This window comes from Cydia strobilella, chromosome 3 (assembly GCF_947568885.1).
Source record: "Cydia strobilella chromosome 3, ilCydStro3.1, whole genome shotgun sequence".
Classification (NCBI taxonomy): Eukaryota; Metazoa; Arthropoda; class Insecta; order Lepidoptera; family Tortricidae; genus Cydia; species Cydia strobilella.
In genome coordinates this window covers 20,473,317-20,489,250 of record NC_086043.1, presented here as the reverse complement: position 1 = coordinate 20,489,250, position 15,934 = coordinate 20,473,317, and the positions used below count along the sequence as shown (strand labels likewise).

The 15,934-nt window shown below is 41.4% G+C and overlaps 1 protein-coding gene across 1 annotated transcript in view; it reads right to left on the bottom strand.

Annotated features, from left to right (window-relative positions):
- Positions 1 to 2,513: 2,513 nt before the first annotated feature.
- The window catches only part of LOC134756238 (uncharacterized), a 35,841-nt gene continuing 22,420 nt past the window's right edge, over positions 2,514 to 15,934 (bottom strand). The window contains exons 16-34 of the mRNA XM_063693066.1: positions 15,699 to 15,834; positions 14,715 to 14,815; positions 14,379 to 14,536; positions 13,688 to 13,779; positions 12,735 to 12,850; positions 11,637 to 11,923; positions 11,297 to 11,372; positions 10,635 to 10,739; positions 9,624 to 9,776; positions 8,941 to 9,054; positions 8,586 to 8,739; positions 7,878 to 8,000; positions 7,400 to 7,594; positions 6,319 to 6,600; positions 5,875 to 6,116; positions 5,120 to 5,270; positions 4,395 to 4,605; positions 3,624 to 3,825; positions 2,514 to 2,872 (exon numbers count right to left, since the gene is read on the bottom strand). Of these exons, the coding sequence (XP_063549136.1) occupies positions 2,552 to 2,872; positions 3,624 to 3,825; positions 4,395 to 4,605; positions 5,120 to 5,270; positions 5,875 to 6,116; positions 6,319 to 6,600; positions 7,400 to 7,594; positions 7,878 to 8,000; positions 8,586 to 8,739; positions 8,941 to 9,054; positions 9,624 to 9,776; positions 10,635 to 10,739; positions 11,297 to 11,372; positions 11,637 to 11,923; positions 12,735 to 12,850; positions 13,688 to 13,779; positions 14,379 to 14,536; positions 14,715 to 14,815; positions 15,699 to 15,834 (3,219 nt within the window). The 3' untranslated portion in view covers positions 2,514 to 2,551. The remainder of the gene's footprint in view (positions 2,873 to 3,623; positions 3,826 to 4,394; positions 4,606 to 5,119; positions 5,271 to 5,874; positions 6,117 to 6,318; positions 6,601 to 7,399; positions 7,595 to 7,877; positions 8,001 to 8,585; positions 8,740 to 8,940; positions 9,055 to 9,623; positions 9,777 to 10,634; positions 10,740 to 11,296; positions 11,373 to 11,636; positions 11,924 to 12,734; positions 12,851 to 13,687; positions 13,780 to 14,378; positions 14,537 to 14,714; positions 14,816 to 15,698; positions 15,835 to 15,934) is intronic.

Here is a 15,934-nt window from a genome sequence, read left to right as displayed (position 1 = left end):
TACGGCCCGAGATTAATTCTGTTAGGAAGCAATTTGTGGCATGCTATAAAATAATGTCTTCTAAGCTAAGGTACTCGAGAAACAGGGCCCGAGAAAACAAAACCTGCTTAACGCTTTTTTTTTATTACGGCCCGCCTGATGGTAAGCAGTCACCGTTGCCTATGGACGCTGCCGGTGTTACATGCACGTTGCCGACGTTTTAAAAACCTGTACACTAATTTTTTTAACAACCCCATACTGTAGACCCTCGGGAAAACCTTGGAAGGGAGTTCATTCCACAGCAGGAGCGTCCGCGTGAGGCCCGAACCCGAAAAAATCATCTGAGATAATTCATACTATAATCATGCGCGTACGATAGAGATAGGAAACGGCGGGTTAATGTACGGAATTATTCGATCTTAAGCGAGGTTTATACTAGCAAGAACTTGCATGCAATTTACGTTACATTGCCGACTACTAAGGTAAACTGCATTCAAAAGTTTGATCAGATACTGCAATGTAATGAAAATTACATGCAAGTTCTTGCTAGTCTAAAACTCGCTTTAGTGTCCATACTTTAGCAATATGGGCGAGGTAAATGGGTAATTAACGTGGTGATTAATTGATTATATATTAATATATGTGTGGACAGGTCATTAATCTTCTACCTTTGCGTGGTATCACTGGCGGTGGCGGTCATAGAACTCGTTTCCCAAATCTTTCTAAGATTAGAAATTCCGTATAGGTATTTCTTTCTACATATACCAAACTTATCCAATATAATCTTAGAGGATATAACCAAACGGAGTAGCCATTAACAGGCGTTTCCCTCTGTCGAAAATAGGCGGCCAATGGCCATAATGGACTGACGTTTATTTGACATGGCTATTTTTACGTTACGTATACATTTGACGTTCCCCTCCCCCGCAAAAATCGGCAGACTGTTTTGTACAGAAAATTACAGACAAGGTGTTTCTGTTTGGTTATGTCCTCTGAGAATATAATATTTAAATACCTGATTTAAAAAAACGAAGAATTCTTACGCGCAGCCATTGGTACGTACCTAAATTAACAATAACCCTCTTGTTGCCTATGTCAGTTTGGTCCCTGGTTACAAACACAATTTATTGGTGTGCTTTCTAAACCTTCTAATGCTGTTGCATTCTGTATATGCTAACAATTTCTTTAAGGGAAAGTAAACAATGTAACACAAAAACGCTTTTATTTGCATGCACTAACATACCTACAGGATGAGAACAAATTTAAAAACTTTATTTTTCACCTCAGCAGCTCGAACAAGCCTACTTTCGTCACTCCCTGGAGTGAGGAAAGCGCGACTTTCCTCACTCCAGGGAGTGAAACAAAGTAGCTTTTTAATTTAGTGAAGGCCATGAACTGCCACTTCATAGGTACTTCTATTACCCTTTTTTTCTCTCTGTATTCGAAATACATTATAACCTTGAATAAGTTCTTACTACTGAGGTGAAAAATTATATGTGCAACACGAGAGCAAAGTTATTTTACATCTCGTGTTTTTTAGTCCCTCGCTACGCTCAAGATTCTAACTTAGATTGATTGATTGATTCAATTATAGAATCTTTCGCTTTCTCAGGACTTAAAATAAACACTTGCAAGAAAAACCAACTTTCCTCTCTTGTTGCACAAATAACTATTCCAGACCTGCTAGCATGAGGTGCGACTTCAAGTATGGACTCGCGCGCGACAACGCAACTCATGCTAGCCGGATACTGAAATGATAGTTCGATTGCCCCAATTTGATCACTCGATCTGTCATTTTTGTATCTGGCACATAAAAACAGCTTAGCGCCACTTACACCATCCCACTAACCCGGGGTTAACCGGTTAAACCTGGAGTTACTATGGTTACCAATTTGACACTGCGTTAACGGGTTAACCCCGGGTTAGTGCTATTGTGCAAGTGGCTCTTTTTAACGTAATTCTACAAAGAAAAACAAATGAATCATGTGCTGATAGACAGAATGGAGCATCTTCGTGAATTGAAATTATTTAAAAAGGGTATGGAACTTAACAAAAAAATTGCACTTTAACAGAAACTTAAAATTATAGTCTTATTCTTAATAACACAACTATCAAGATCTGGGCCGTCGACCAGAAAAAATCGGGCATATGCCTTTGTCGCTTGCGCAATATACTGCCATCCCACTCACGCAAAGAGATTAACACGAACAAGGTCGTTGACCTCGTCTGTCAGGTCAATGCACCCATCAAAAGATTTTTTCTGTTCTCGCGGAAAGCGCGAATTTCCCCTACGCTGCGCTAAATTAAGTTGCCGCTTTCCGGCTCAGTTGAACAGAAAAATAAGTTAGTTCCGCAGGCCGAATATTCGGCGGCCCGATCGGAGTATTCGGCCGATGGTAGGCCGAACATCCGGTATCCGGCCAAACAACTATCCGTTGCATCTAGAAATAATATTCATAAATCTAGTGATAACTGGACCGCTTAAGGAAACGAGTCCTAGCGTAAAAAGCACCCTCAAAAGCCAGATAATCTCACACTTAGTTTGGCCGCTATTGCAAGGAAAGTTTTAGAATTATCTCCGAAATATCACAGACCACGGTAACTCCTTCAACGAAACAATATCATACTTCTTCCGAAACTTCTCCAATTCCAATAACTTCTGTAAATCTACCTTCTTCTTCTTCCTTGCTAAGAACTTTAGACAAGGCCAGAAGTACTCTTCAGGTGCGATTTGGATCTTATAGCCTTCTAAGATGTCGTTGTAAATGTAGTCCATGGCAGTGACGGTGATGACGTAGGAATATACTGTCTGGTTGGCTTGTACTAGTTCCTCCATTTTACTGAATATCTCGGCGTAGTTTAGTGAGTCTTTCACTTGCACGTTTGCTAAAACCTGGCGAGAAAATAAAATTTTAGAAACATAGTTATGCGGTTATAGAGTCAGACCAAGCTAACTGGGCAGCGATTTTGATAGCACAGACTGTGCAAGTGTTATTTTAAACGTCAAACTTCTATGAAATTATGACGTTGCTCTATAATAGGTATAGGACCCATTATAGTCCAGTATTACAATTAACTATGGTCCACATGGTGGTAATTAAGTATCACAGAAGTAGTAGGAAATATAGGCAGTGGGGCTACTGCGAAAAACGAAATTCGCAAATTGCGGGGATCTTTCTCTTTTACTCCAATAGAGGCGTAATTTTATTAGAGTTACAGATAAAAACTTCTTTGCGAACTTCGATTTTCGCGGTTATAGCCCAGGTTTTGCCCGAGTTATTTCTTCCTTTGGTGAAAATATTTTGCTTTAGAACTGCGAAATCAAGTTATAACTTTGGACTATGGCAGGTACCTATTGAAATCTTTGTGACGAATCTCAGTTTCTATAAGCACTTAGTTAGCCAAAAGCGTTGCCAGTCAGAGTCAGAGGCAAAGCAGCGGGAATATAAAAGCAGTAGGTACAAAATACATAAGGCAAAAGAAAATGTTAAGACGCAGAAAGCAATAGGTAAGGTAAAAGGTACAAATATGTGCATAAGATAAGGCAATGGAAAATATTAAAAAGTATAAAGCAGTAAGTAGATACAAAACCTCCACAACAAGTCTATTACCAACTGCCAATCATTCTAAGTATTCTAACTTACACCAGAGACATCGTTGACGCTGAAATTCACGAAATGTCGACCAAATATGGCTTCTATATCGACCTCGTCCTTCAGATGTACCACCACCGTGTACCCTTTCGAGCTATAGCGCGCCACCAGAACGTCTATGTGGTCCACGTCGACCAGCTGCCCGTTGAGGAGGATCCCGAGACGGTTGGTCACCGCCATGTGGTTCTCGATGCTGTACACAGAAAGGAGTGTGTCAGACCTTGCGCTATGACATGGGGTTCTTCAAGAAGCAGGTATTTAGAGTTCTCAAAGGTTGGCAACGCATAAGTGGCTCCTCTGATGTTGCTTGTCCATGGGCGGCGATGACTGCTTCCCATCAGGCGGCTCGTCTGCTCGTAATTTAGAGGAACGCAAAAAAAGGTTTAATCACTGGTGGCACCTAAATTCAAAATTAGTAATTATACTTTTTTTTCTGCGTTCCTCTAAATTTTGTCCATAAAGTGTATACATATACGTTGTTAAATAGGCGCGCAAACAGTTAGAATAACTATAGGTACATGAAATTAGCGTACGTGTGACGTATTAGTCAGATGGAAGGACATCAAGGTTGAACACCAACTTTTTCCAAGAAACAGAATCAATCCGATCCCCTTCGAATTTGCGCCAGAAAAATTAAGGATTGGCTTGGCTTGGTTTTATGATGCTTACAGGGGTAGGTATATATCTACACATCATTGAAATTACGTCTGATATGCTAAGCGCGAGCAGTACCTATTGCTATCTCTGTCACTCTTAACTCACCTAGCTGAACTAACTAGTAGCGCGTGTCCCTGCTTCCTCAGATGGTATAGTATGTAGAACATGGCGCGGTCGACGGAGTACTGCTGGTAAGCCGTGAACTCGTCCAGGACGAGAACAGGCGGCGCTCCGATTACGGCCACGGCGAAGTTTAAGCGCGTCTTCTCATTCTGGTGCAGGCGGAACACGTTCACATTTGAGGACTCGTCCAGTTCTGCGAATTTGGAAGCGGACTTATTCATCATCATCATCATCATTCATCATCTCCTAGCCGATTTCGGCCACAGCGACTGCGTTTTATCGCTGAGAGCGTCGCTGGTGCGCTCTCAGGTGACTGACATTAGCCAATTTTAGCAGCGAATGTGCGACCACACTCGCTGCAGGTCAGCAGTCAGCACCCCTCCGACATAATTGTAAAGTAGAATTAGTAAATAATCGAGTCATCTACATGATCTTTGGTCCTTATTTGCGATAGGGACCTACCACCGCAAATATGGGGCTGAGTGGCAAGTTGGCAACCGCTAAACTAAGGACGCAACAATAGAAACCCCCCAACTACATTGTTGGAGGTTTTTTCATGCCGATGATCTTGTCCAGATAGAAGGGAATTGTTGGATAATTTCAGTAACTCCAGCCTGACTGGTTTGTTTTCGAATTTGCGGGTTTCTCCCCCGAAGATAAATCCTCCTTATGTTATGTTAGACAGTTTTAGACCGATGAAGGCTTACCTAAGGCATCCAGGAGATTGGCGACCTCCTCGTGGACATAATGCTGCGGGATGCCGCGCAGCACGCCCATCATCCACAAGGAATCGTACACCGTCATCCACGGAGGCATGGGGCAGTACTCGAAGCAGCTAAACGCGACGTTGCGAGAATACTGGAATTCACACATAATATGAGTTGGTTAAACTGCCTACTACATGACGCTTCCAACCACTGTGAACTTGATAGGTAGGGACTAGGTATTGCGCCCCGACCAAGGTCAGGGTGACCCAGAACCGCCAGAAGCTTGGTTGCTAGCTATGTAGTACGGGCTTAAGTGAGAAGTAAGGTATTCAGTTGACAATGATACATATACAACATCATACAACTCAGTGCGCCGGGTGTTGATCTGTAGCCGAGCTTAAGTAGTGCATTTAATAACATTTCGGTTAGCCAGTGAGATAACTATTTACTATAATAATAGGGCTTATTTATATTTATGTTTAGGTCGTTTTTTCACGTTAAATTTAGATAAAAATATTCCGGTGTGAAGAAGTCCTCATTCTGGGTAATCTGGGTGGAATAAATAAAACATTCCAACTTGGGACAAAAAGTTTTTCATACGTTTTCGTAACTAAAGCGTAAATTTTTTCAGTGGAGGCAGAACTCGTATCTATCCATAAAATTTTATCGAAATCAAACGAAAAGAAACGACAATAAAATAAAAATCGGTCCATTATCGTCGCTACTCGTAAACTACAAGCTAAAGGTGAGCTTACCATATGTGGATCGGTCGTGAGCGACCACCTCGACATAGCACTGATCGACCCAGAAGTCGGCATCTTAAACCCAGCTATTATCTCACAGAGCTCCAGCCGACCTCCCATAGACTGCCCGACGAGGGACAGAGCCTCGCCCTTTCCGATCCCGAAGAATATGCGGGAGAGTTTATAAGATCCGTTGACTCTCTTTGATAGATTGTTCACTAAGAGGTTTTCTCCGAATGTGTCTGTTTTTATATCTGAAAACAGAAATTGATGCTGAAGAGGTGTTAACTGATGTCTAGATTGTCTAGACTAAATATTAGAGATCACCCACATACATCGATGATTACAAAGCTTTATCGAAGATTACCGCAAGAAAGTTTATGTCTTAATAGGTACCTATCTTTACATTTTTACATAGAGTAGTTTAGTAGTTATTTACGCGTTACCAAAACATACTTCTTCGAATCCTTTTTTGCTTCATCTGCGTGCTTTTCGCTTCGACGTCCCACCGCTCTTGCGTACCTCCCGACGTCTCCATCATCATAGGAGGTTCTTCCGGAGGAAACCAGCGTTCCCGAGCGTAGTACCATAACCGCTGGAGCACCTGGTACTCCCAAATGATGAGGAGACTACTGAAGAAGATGGAGTGGTAGACGGTCCAGAGAATCTCGTCGAGGATGCCGGCTTTTGACAGATAGGATATGCGCTCGAAACAGCGTTGCATTATTCCACACTTTTCTGAAAAGCAAGAAGTAATATATACTATATAGAATATCCTGGTATTGGAACAATCACGAACTCAAGATACGTCAAATTCGACTTTTAGTCACTATATTCTACTCTGGGTTAGTGGTGCATTTGAAGCGTATACTTACTTATCATCTAAATTTGTTTAAAGATCGACTTCCTACTTGAACGGTCTGTCGTCGTCGTCTGCCTTGTTCGGTTGTCTGTTGAATTTTGAATTTAGTAGTAGTAGTAGTAAATCACTTTATTGTACAAAACAAAAAAGAATGAAAAATGAAAAGAATGGAATTTAAATGTCGGTCGTTCCAAATATGTATGTCAGTCAGCCAGTCAGTCAGTCGGTCTACTTCATGTCGCCACGGAGGTTAGAAGCCCCGACGCTACTCTTCGAAATCTTGGTTTCCTCTGCTACCAGGCGCGCATTCGGTATAATCTTTTCTCTCCATTGCAGCTTTTGCACTAGCAGCTGGGATTACAGTTTAAGACTACTAGGTCCTTAGACTATAATCCCCGCAACCAGATGATAAGTATGCATATCTAAATACCTTTCCCAATGCTAAAGGATGTTGCCAGGCAGAGTGGTGACAGGTGGACCAAATGTTAAAAACGGATTTGTGGCCACTTTCAGATGAAAGAAAGTGCCTGGCGTCCGTTAGATCGTTGAATGGACATCTGGACGACATTCGAAAGATCGAAGGGCACTTTTGACGTACAGGAACAGCAGAGGCCTATGCGCAGCATTAGGCAACAGAAACACAAAATGATGATGAAAAAAGGATAAACTACTCACTGCAACATTTATGCAGTACATTCGATTTGCAGAGCTTCTTATTATTAAAGATGACGCACTCGCTATTGTAGACAAAGATCTTGGTAATCTGAACGAAAGCGTTGGCCACGTTATACTGCGGGGAGAGGCTGAGCGCCTTCTCGGCGTAGGTGAACGCGCCGCCTTGTATAAACTGGCTTATTACTGAGGCTTCACCTGAAACGCAACTGCATTAAATGAAACTGGAAATGTTTTGTTTAGGTTTATTATTAAAAGTAGGTAAACTAAGCTAGCGAATTGTTCGCAATAATTTGCAATAATGCACTTGACGTAACGTATTTCCTTTTAATTTAAATGAAAGTGTAGTGTGATGGAGTCATTATAGGGCTCAATGTAGTTTTACGATACTCTCAGCAGTTATTTGGATATAATTTGAGACGCTTTGCCTAAATGAGGTGGAGTATGTACTTATTGTTTTTCGTAAATCCAGTAAGCTCACCGAAAATGATGTTGGATATGACGAAGGACATAGAATTTAAAGCTGCACTGGGTCCCAAGCTGAAGAGGTATGCTTGCGGCACGCAACTAAACCCATACATAATGAGCATGAATGGGATCACGACTGAAAATAAACAAAATTGGTAAATAAAATAGGTAGCAACTGCAGCATTCTCTTGATTTGTGAAGATAAATTTTCCACCGATTTGAGAACTAACTCTAACTTTTTGAAAACTCTTCGCAACTTGCACCATCCCTGCATTCCTGTAATCCCGATGGAAAAGACCTTAGTCGGTGTAAGTTAAGAAGTAAATAATTACAATTTTATTGTCTTCGGTTACCGCGATAGTTACTCATGAAATAAAACTATGAAAACGGATTATATCGCGTATATTGAATTTATAATACATCCCGACGTTTCGAACTCTTTACAGCGTTCGTGGTCAACCGGAGTCACCCGTTGACCACGAACGCTGTAAAGAGTTCGAAACGTCGGGATGTATTATAAATTCAATATACGCGATATAATCCGTTTTCATAGTTTTATTTCATGAATTACAATTTTATTAAGATTGACCCTTATATTTACGGGCTAATAATAAGACCTACCATTTAGCTAATAGCCTTAGTGTCACATATATAAGGATCACTTCATAACTGTCAAAATTTGCTTCTTCTCCGACTATAGTAACCATGCCGTTGTACTTACTCAAATCCCTGTGCAAAAAATGCAACGGCGCCACCCAGTACATGACGCAGAATAGAACCGTCGTGATGATGAACACCAGGGTCCAATAGAGGATGATGTCGCAACAGAACAAAGAGAACCAGTAGCGTGCTGGGGAGAAATTCATTGCGTGCACCTGGAAGGTACATAACTAATGGGAATAGGTTTAGGTTTTTCGGTGAAGGGGATTCGTGTGGAAACTAGACATACCAACGAGGCCTTGTTTAGTTAGTCCTCTAGTAGGTATTGGATATCATTGGATAGCTCGGATCTGCTTCAGTATGTACTGTTTACAAACTACAAAGACACCATTTATAATAAATTGGTGGTACTTTACCTGCATGTGCCTTATAAGTCCATGTTCCATGGTAGGCAGCAAGGTTATGTGTGCGATGGTTATAATCAACATGAAGTGTATGACGAGCGGTGGGACTTTTGTTTTCTTCTGGGACTGTAAATAAAATTACTTATAACCCGCCATTGTCGATCAAACCGGCAAAACGATTAAATCTTGAGGGATCGTCGTGATGTTTCTAATATTCATATAGCCTTCATAGGTAACAACTCCTTTTAGATCTTTGAGGAACGGTGGTTAGGTTCATAATTACCTTAAGTTTATTTATCAATTCTCAAAATATATGTGAAACTGGCGCGATGTGGATTTTGACAAAATCATTTTGTACAGACCACTCGTCGAGAGACCCCGAGACAGGATTGTCATTGTTCTCGACCGAGAACGAGTGAGTACATACTGCTTCCTTTCTCGTCTCGTCTCGCCGAGTCTCGAGAAGCTCTCGACGAGTGTGTACCACGGGCATAACAAATGCCGGGAAATTATCTTCAATGTAATTCAATATTTGAGTAAGTAACGAAATCTATAAAATGAATTTGATGTTTTTTCCAAGCTTCCAAAATAAGTAGGTATTTTCATTTATCTGCACACTACCATTGACAATGTATTAATTCAAAAACTACATATGTGCTCAATCGTATTCTGATCGCGTTTTAATAATAACTAACCGGAGAAGAGTCGAGCACAAGTGGGTCGTCTGTAACCTCTATATCCGCGTCAAGACTTTTGGTGTAGTGTCGCAAGAGGGCCATGTATACACGGGCCAGAGATCTCGCCGCTGCAGCGGTGTCGTGATGAATCGGGCTGTATAACACGTGGATCTGAAAGTAGGTAGGTAAGACCGTCCATAAAGGAAGACCGTCTACTGGCTCTTTCGTGGCTTTTAACTCTTCCACTTGCAGAAGGTCGGTAGAGCGAAGGAGAGTATAGAGAAGGAGTAAAGCTCTTCCTTTCTGACTGTGTCTGAAGCACGTATACAAATTACAAAAGTTCTTTTTTTGTTTTTTTATGTAATAGGAAGCAAACGAGCAGACGAGCCGCCTGATGGGTTCTTGCCGTATACGGTCTTCCCACTCTTCCCAAGCAATAAATTTTATATGCCGGTCTTCTCCACATTGTTCTTAGTATTTTTATCAACATTACATGATCAAAATAAGCTTAAAATACTTTATCAACTGATTTATTTTATTTTATTATTTTATTTTATTTTAGCAACTTTCATTTCATGAGGGATTTCTAAATGTTATTTAATGAAACACGTTTTAGAGAGTGAAACAAGGTAATCAAAACCTACAAGATTGTTATCATTGTTTATTGCGGTTTGCAATCCGGATCCGGATTCCGGATCCGCGGATCTTCCCATACATTTCAGATCCGTCGTGCAAACCCTATGTCTATGAATGAATGAATGAAATATGAGGTTAAAACATTTAAACGAATTACATAATAATATATGATTAAATTTAATTAAGACGTACACAAACACAAAAACTTATAATTATCTTTAAATAAAGACCTGCGTCGGTCTATTCCGTATTTATAAGTTAGTAAGGCAAAATTTCATAACATACCTATGATGGCAAAACGTCAATCCGTGCGATTTATATTTTACTTGCAACAATACAATATATTCTGGTGCAATAAGTCTGCAATGCATTAAGAAATTAAAATATACCAACATCTAGGATTCCACTTTCGTCCTTCAATTCCATGCCATACGCGTAGGCGTAAACGTAGTGCTGAGGTGAGTCGATCGCTCGCAGCATCAGGTACTCTGTCGAACTCTGCATCAACAATTTTAGGTTTTAGAATTGAGGCTAATAGAACGGTTTAACTCGCGTATTTTTAGTTACCCGCGCGATACTCATACTCATATTATTTATTATATTTCTAATATAACATGTCAAATCAGGATACAATTTATTTATTAACTGTAAATGGGTTAATAAAATAAAATAATTAGCTAAACATTTAAAAATTCGTCATAATTATAGAACGTGTGCTCGAGAAGCCAACTTTTTAGTTTTGACTTAAAACTAATCAATGAAGGAGCTGAAGTGACCGTCTGAGGTAGCCTATTGTAAACAGTTGGACCCATTACGTGTGTTACCTTGTTCGACCGTGCGAGTCTTCTTTGTACCGGAAGCAGTCTGCTTGGGTTGCCGATATGTTTCGGAGAGCCTATAGGTCTCTATTTTCAAGCACTAACAGTGCATGAGTACGATCCGTTAGCGTGCCTCGTGTGCCCAGCGCGCGGCACGGCACAAAGCAGTGGGTATGGTCTTCCCTGATTTACTTTTCATGTGCACATGGAGTGGGAGACTAGTAATAACAAACTCACCTCAGTGTACGGTAAGGCGGTGTAAAACATGTTTTGCGTCTCCGCAGATCTAGCGCCGGTAGTTGACAAGGCATAGCTGAAACATGTTTGGATTTGTAGCTAAGTGAGGATCGAAGGTACAATACGGTTGAGGATACAACTACTTTATATTGCAGTATTTATTAATATAGGTCTAAGTCTAAGGCTTACTTTCCACTGAGGCGGCCATGAGAGGAGGCCTACGGGAATCAACCAATAGCATTGCAAACGCCTCAGTGGAAAGGCATCCAAAATATGCAGTAGAAGAAAAACAAAAAGGGAAGGGGATCCTACATTCGTCAGACCTAGACGATAAACTAACCCAGTTGCGACAGAGATGGCATCATCCGTGTTGTACACCCTAAGCACGAGCGTAGTGCTTTGCTCCAAGGCCTCTACGGTCATCTTCTCACCGAGCAGACGAGACGAGGATATAATTGTTTCCATCTCGTTCAGTTGGAACGAGAGGAACACGCCGATTATGGCGCCTGTCACTATTGCTGATAGCATCTGTAAAGCAAACAATCTTTCCCAGGGATGTTTAAACTTCGGCCCGCGGGGCAGGTCCGATTCACGAGAACTTGCCATCCACCATGTCATGGTATCCACCTGAAATCCGACCCACGAAAAGGACGTGGGCCGGATTTGGAAAGAGCTAGAGACTGTCAAGTTTTGGTCTGCTTTATCTAAGGTACAGAGGACCTACCGCGAAAACCGAAATTCGTTAATTGCAGGGATCCTTCTCTTTTACTCCAATGAAGGCGTAATTAGAGTGACAGAGAAAGATGCCCGATGCGAACTTCGATTTTCGCTATAGCCCAGTATCGCATTAGGGTCAAAGATTTTGGCTGGAGATCTGATCTAACTAAAAGGCGTTTACGTTTTACTGATCAGCACATTATATTCCAAGTGCTAAAAACACTACCAGAGTTAGGTGGTTCATTGTTATTTGTTATAAGCTTCTGGATCCTAGCTGCATTCTAAAGGAGGCCGAACTTGGCAATTTGAAGCAAACACTGGCATGTTCAGACGCCATCAGATAGCGGCCAATGTGGTCACGCCTCTTGTGCGCCTCTATTGTCAAGGCGTTAGAGTGCGTGTTCAGATATTTGTGACCACCCTGGCCGCTCCGATATATCTGATGGCGACCGTACTGGTTTCACTAAAACGATTGACATCTGACCTTCCAACTCAGAAATGAAACAAAGCCGTATTGGAATAAGCACAGTTCCCTTACGATGTTTTCCTACACAGCAAAGGAACTGATAGAAATATCAACTCTATTACACCTAGGTTGTAAAAAAATAGCTAAAGCCCCTGTTGAATGTGTGTGTGAAGTATCTAAAGCGCGCTCCAGACTACGCGGCGCGAAGCCGCGAACGCGAGTGTGGAGGGCCCTTAACTAATGAAATATACTTACCGTGATGATCAGAAACAATCTATAATGTATGTAGAAAGAGACGTATTTCCACAGGGTCTGTTTTAGCAGGGTTATAGTCAGGATCGGGGATTTTTTACGTTTCCACAGTTTCGGCTCTGTGCACACAAATACGGATAGTCAATCACTACTATCAGGAACACTCTTTATTTTACTGACCTGCTGGCATGAGTTGCGGTCTCACGCGCGACTTCATACATCTAGCGCGACTTCAAGTATGGACTCGCGCGCGTGATCGCAACTCATGCTAGACGGTCGCGGTCTGATAATCGGTGGGCCTAATATCTTTGCAAAAATGTTTACGGATTAGACAATCCGTAAACCTTAATAGACATTAAGGACGAAATAGACGAAGGTACAGTCAAGGTATTGAATATCTACACATTCTACACGGACAAAGTGCCTAAATTAAATACCTTTAACCTTTTCAACGCCGTGTCAAACACAAAAGCAGTCATCCAGACGCCACGTCACCGAAGTGTCAAAACTGAAATTGAACTTGATGCATATGCATGTAGGTATGCTCGGCGGTCTATGACCGATTAATCGGTCTTTGGCGTTGAACCTACAGTGCGTATATATCGGTCATTGGCGTCCAAAAGGTTAAGACTGTACTGTACAACAATATTCTGCGTTTAGTATAACGAAAGTGGATGGACTGTAGGTGACAGCACAAGACCTAACTGTTAGTTAATTGGCATGAAGTGACAATTTCAAGTGTTAATTTCGATTTAGGCCACAAGTAGGGTTTGCAATCCGGATCCGAAATGTATGAAATTATCCGGATCTGGATCCGGATCCGCGGTTCTTCCCATACCTTTCAGATCCGTCGCGCAAACCCTAGCCACAAGGTAACAGACCCTACAATGCGCGCGGTCTTAAGATTGAAAATTAATCATTATTATTTACAACCAAAATTAATCAATTTCACTCACTTGTTAATTCTCTAAGGGCTTGCTCAGAGGCGTTAGTGTAACCACCATAACCAGTGTAACTAATTATTTGCTTTCTCGAATCATTTATAGCCCTGAAAACAAACAGATTAAACGATATAGCAAGTTTCCCATTAAAAACCATTATTACTGTATCAGGGGTTACGTTTGAATTCTCCTATTAGAACAACGATGATATTTACAGTAGTATTTCTCAGGAAACATTCTGGGAAAAATAAATTTACCGGATTTGACGCATTCGCATAAAACGCCGTAATAGAATATGTACGAAGAAAAACAACGCATATGTGGCCCTCTTTAGGGTTCCGTAGGCAAATAGGAACCCTTACAGTTTCGCTATGCCCGTCTGTCTATCTATCTGTCCGTTTGTCAACCCACGGCTTGGCTCCATCAGTGCCAGACAGACTGGTAAAAAAACTAGAAAAATATTTTTTTAGGTGTTTGATGTTGCTTATATCTAAGTAGGTTGATGGCCGTTTTTTTATGAGGTTTGCTTTCGTTTTCTGCCTATATAAACAGCAACAGTCAACGAGGTCAACACAGTCGTCAACACAGACATGATATTTCATTACCACGACACGTAACGTGTGTAGACGATTATGTTATTTTTTTATTTAAATTTCCTTCAGCAGAGCCAGAAGCAGAGCAGAGAAGTAAGTATAAAAGGGAATACCTTTTATGAATCTCCTCGCTATCCGGCAGGCTGATGTTCAGCGAAGTGATTCCATAATGGTTGGCGTTTTCAGTGATTTCTTTGACGAATTCAGCGGTCACATCGGTGGGGCTGGTCGGCAGCCGCAATATGAGAAGCGTGCCTACGTAGGCGCGAACCTGAATATAAAGGATGGATTTTTAAATAGGACTATTTGGGCTATCAGACCCCGTGCTGCTACGTCTCTATTCTTGGCATTTACAGATTTTGGAAAAGTACATTCAGCGACCAGAACATTCTTTTTTCCCAGCCAATCGGTCTCTTGTAACACTGTATATTGATGATAGCACGACGCACCTGTCCGCCCATTTCCATGGCTCGGTCCACCAACTCCTCAACTTTCTCGTTGTCTAGACTGCCTCGGACCCGAAAATTCATACGCACACGGTATTCTCGGCCTGAAATTTTGATGACATTTGAATAATTTCATGTTCTCAATCAATAATAAAAATCTTAATTATTACAGCAGCACTGAATAAAATTTATGAGATATACACACAGGCCATAAGGAGAAATACTAATATAATTTCATTATAGCACCAAAGATAGATATAACTCCGTAATAGATGGATACAGTCTAAGGAAAAAACGTATAGCACTTAGCACGTGGGCACACCTAATAATTAGTACAAAGTACAAACTCATGCATAGCTCATCTAAAACGCGCAATGTATAGCCAACATTCGAGCCTACTTGCGATTGGCTATATCTGGATATAACTTTGGCTGACGAGAGCGCGCGTGGTTCTGAAGATGCTTAAGAAAGCCTCACTTGTGGATATGATTTGGAATGTCTATGTCCTATGTCCAGCAATGAACTTTCTGCTATCATGAATGAGTTGAAAGGGATAATAGCCATATTTAAAGAACGTGTAACCCGGCGAGCCGGCGAACATGAGGACTTTCCTATCGAATAGGAACACGCGGTCCGCATGATTGACGTCGAGGATGATATCAACACTATTCCTCTGTTTGATTAAGGGGCCTCCCTAAATTCTAAGTGCCATAAAGTGCCTAGGGGCCTTAGGTCTCAAAATGCGGGCCTGAGAAAGCCTCTTGTGGAGATCCTTTGAGGATATCTATGTACATCAATAAACTTTTGACTGTCATGATGAGTTGACAGGGATCCTATCCTAGCCATATTTAAAGAACATAATTATAAGCCAGTGCGGCCCATTTGCTTGCAACTTTAGATGGGGACAGCTCGCAACCGGTTGTGAGAAGGCCTTACGCAACACCCTTGTAATCTTACTGGATATCATGAGTTGAAAGGGATACTAGCCATATTTAAAGAACATGTAAGCCGGCGAGCCGCCGAACACGAGGACTTTACGGTCAAAGAGGAACACGCGGTCCGCATGCTCCAGCACTGATGTCGTGAACGATATCTTTACAATCGTCAGGTGCGTTCTGTATTTCTGAAATATTTGTCAAGTTATACAATTTGTAGAAGTATCAGATATAAAAGTTAATCAGTCAGTCCTATGCCTCAATACTGAGGGTCGTGGCCTCCCTTTT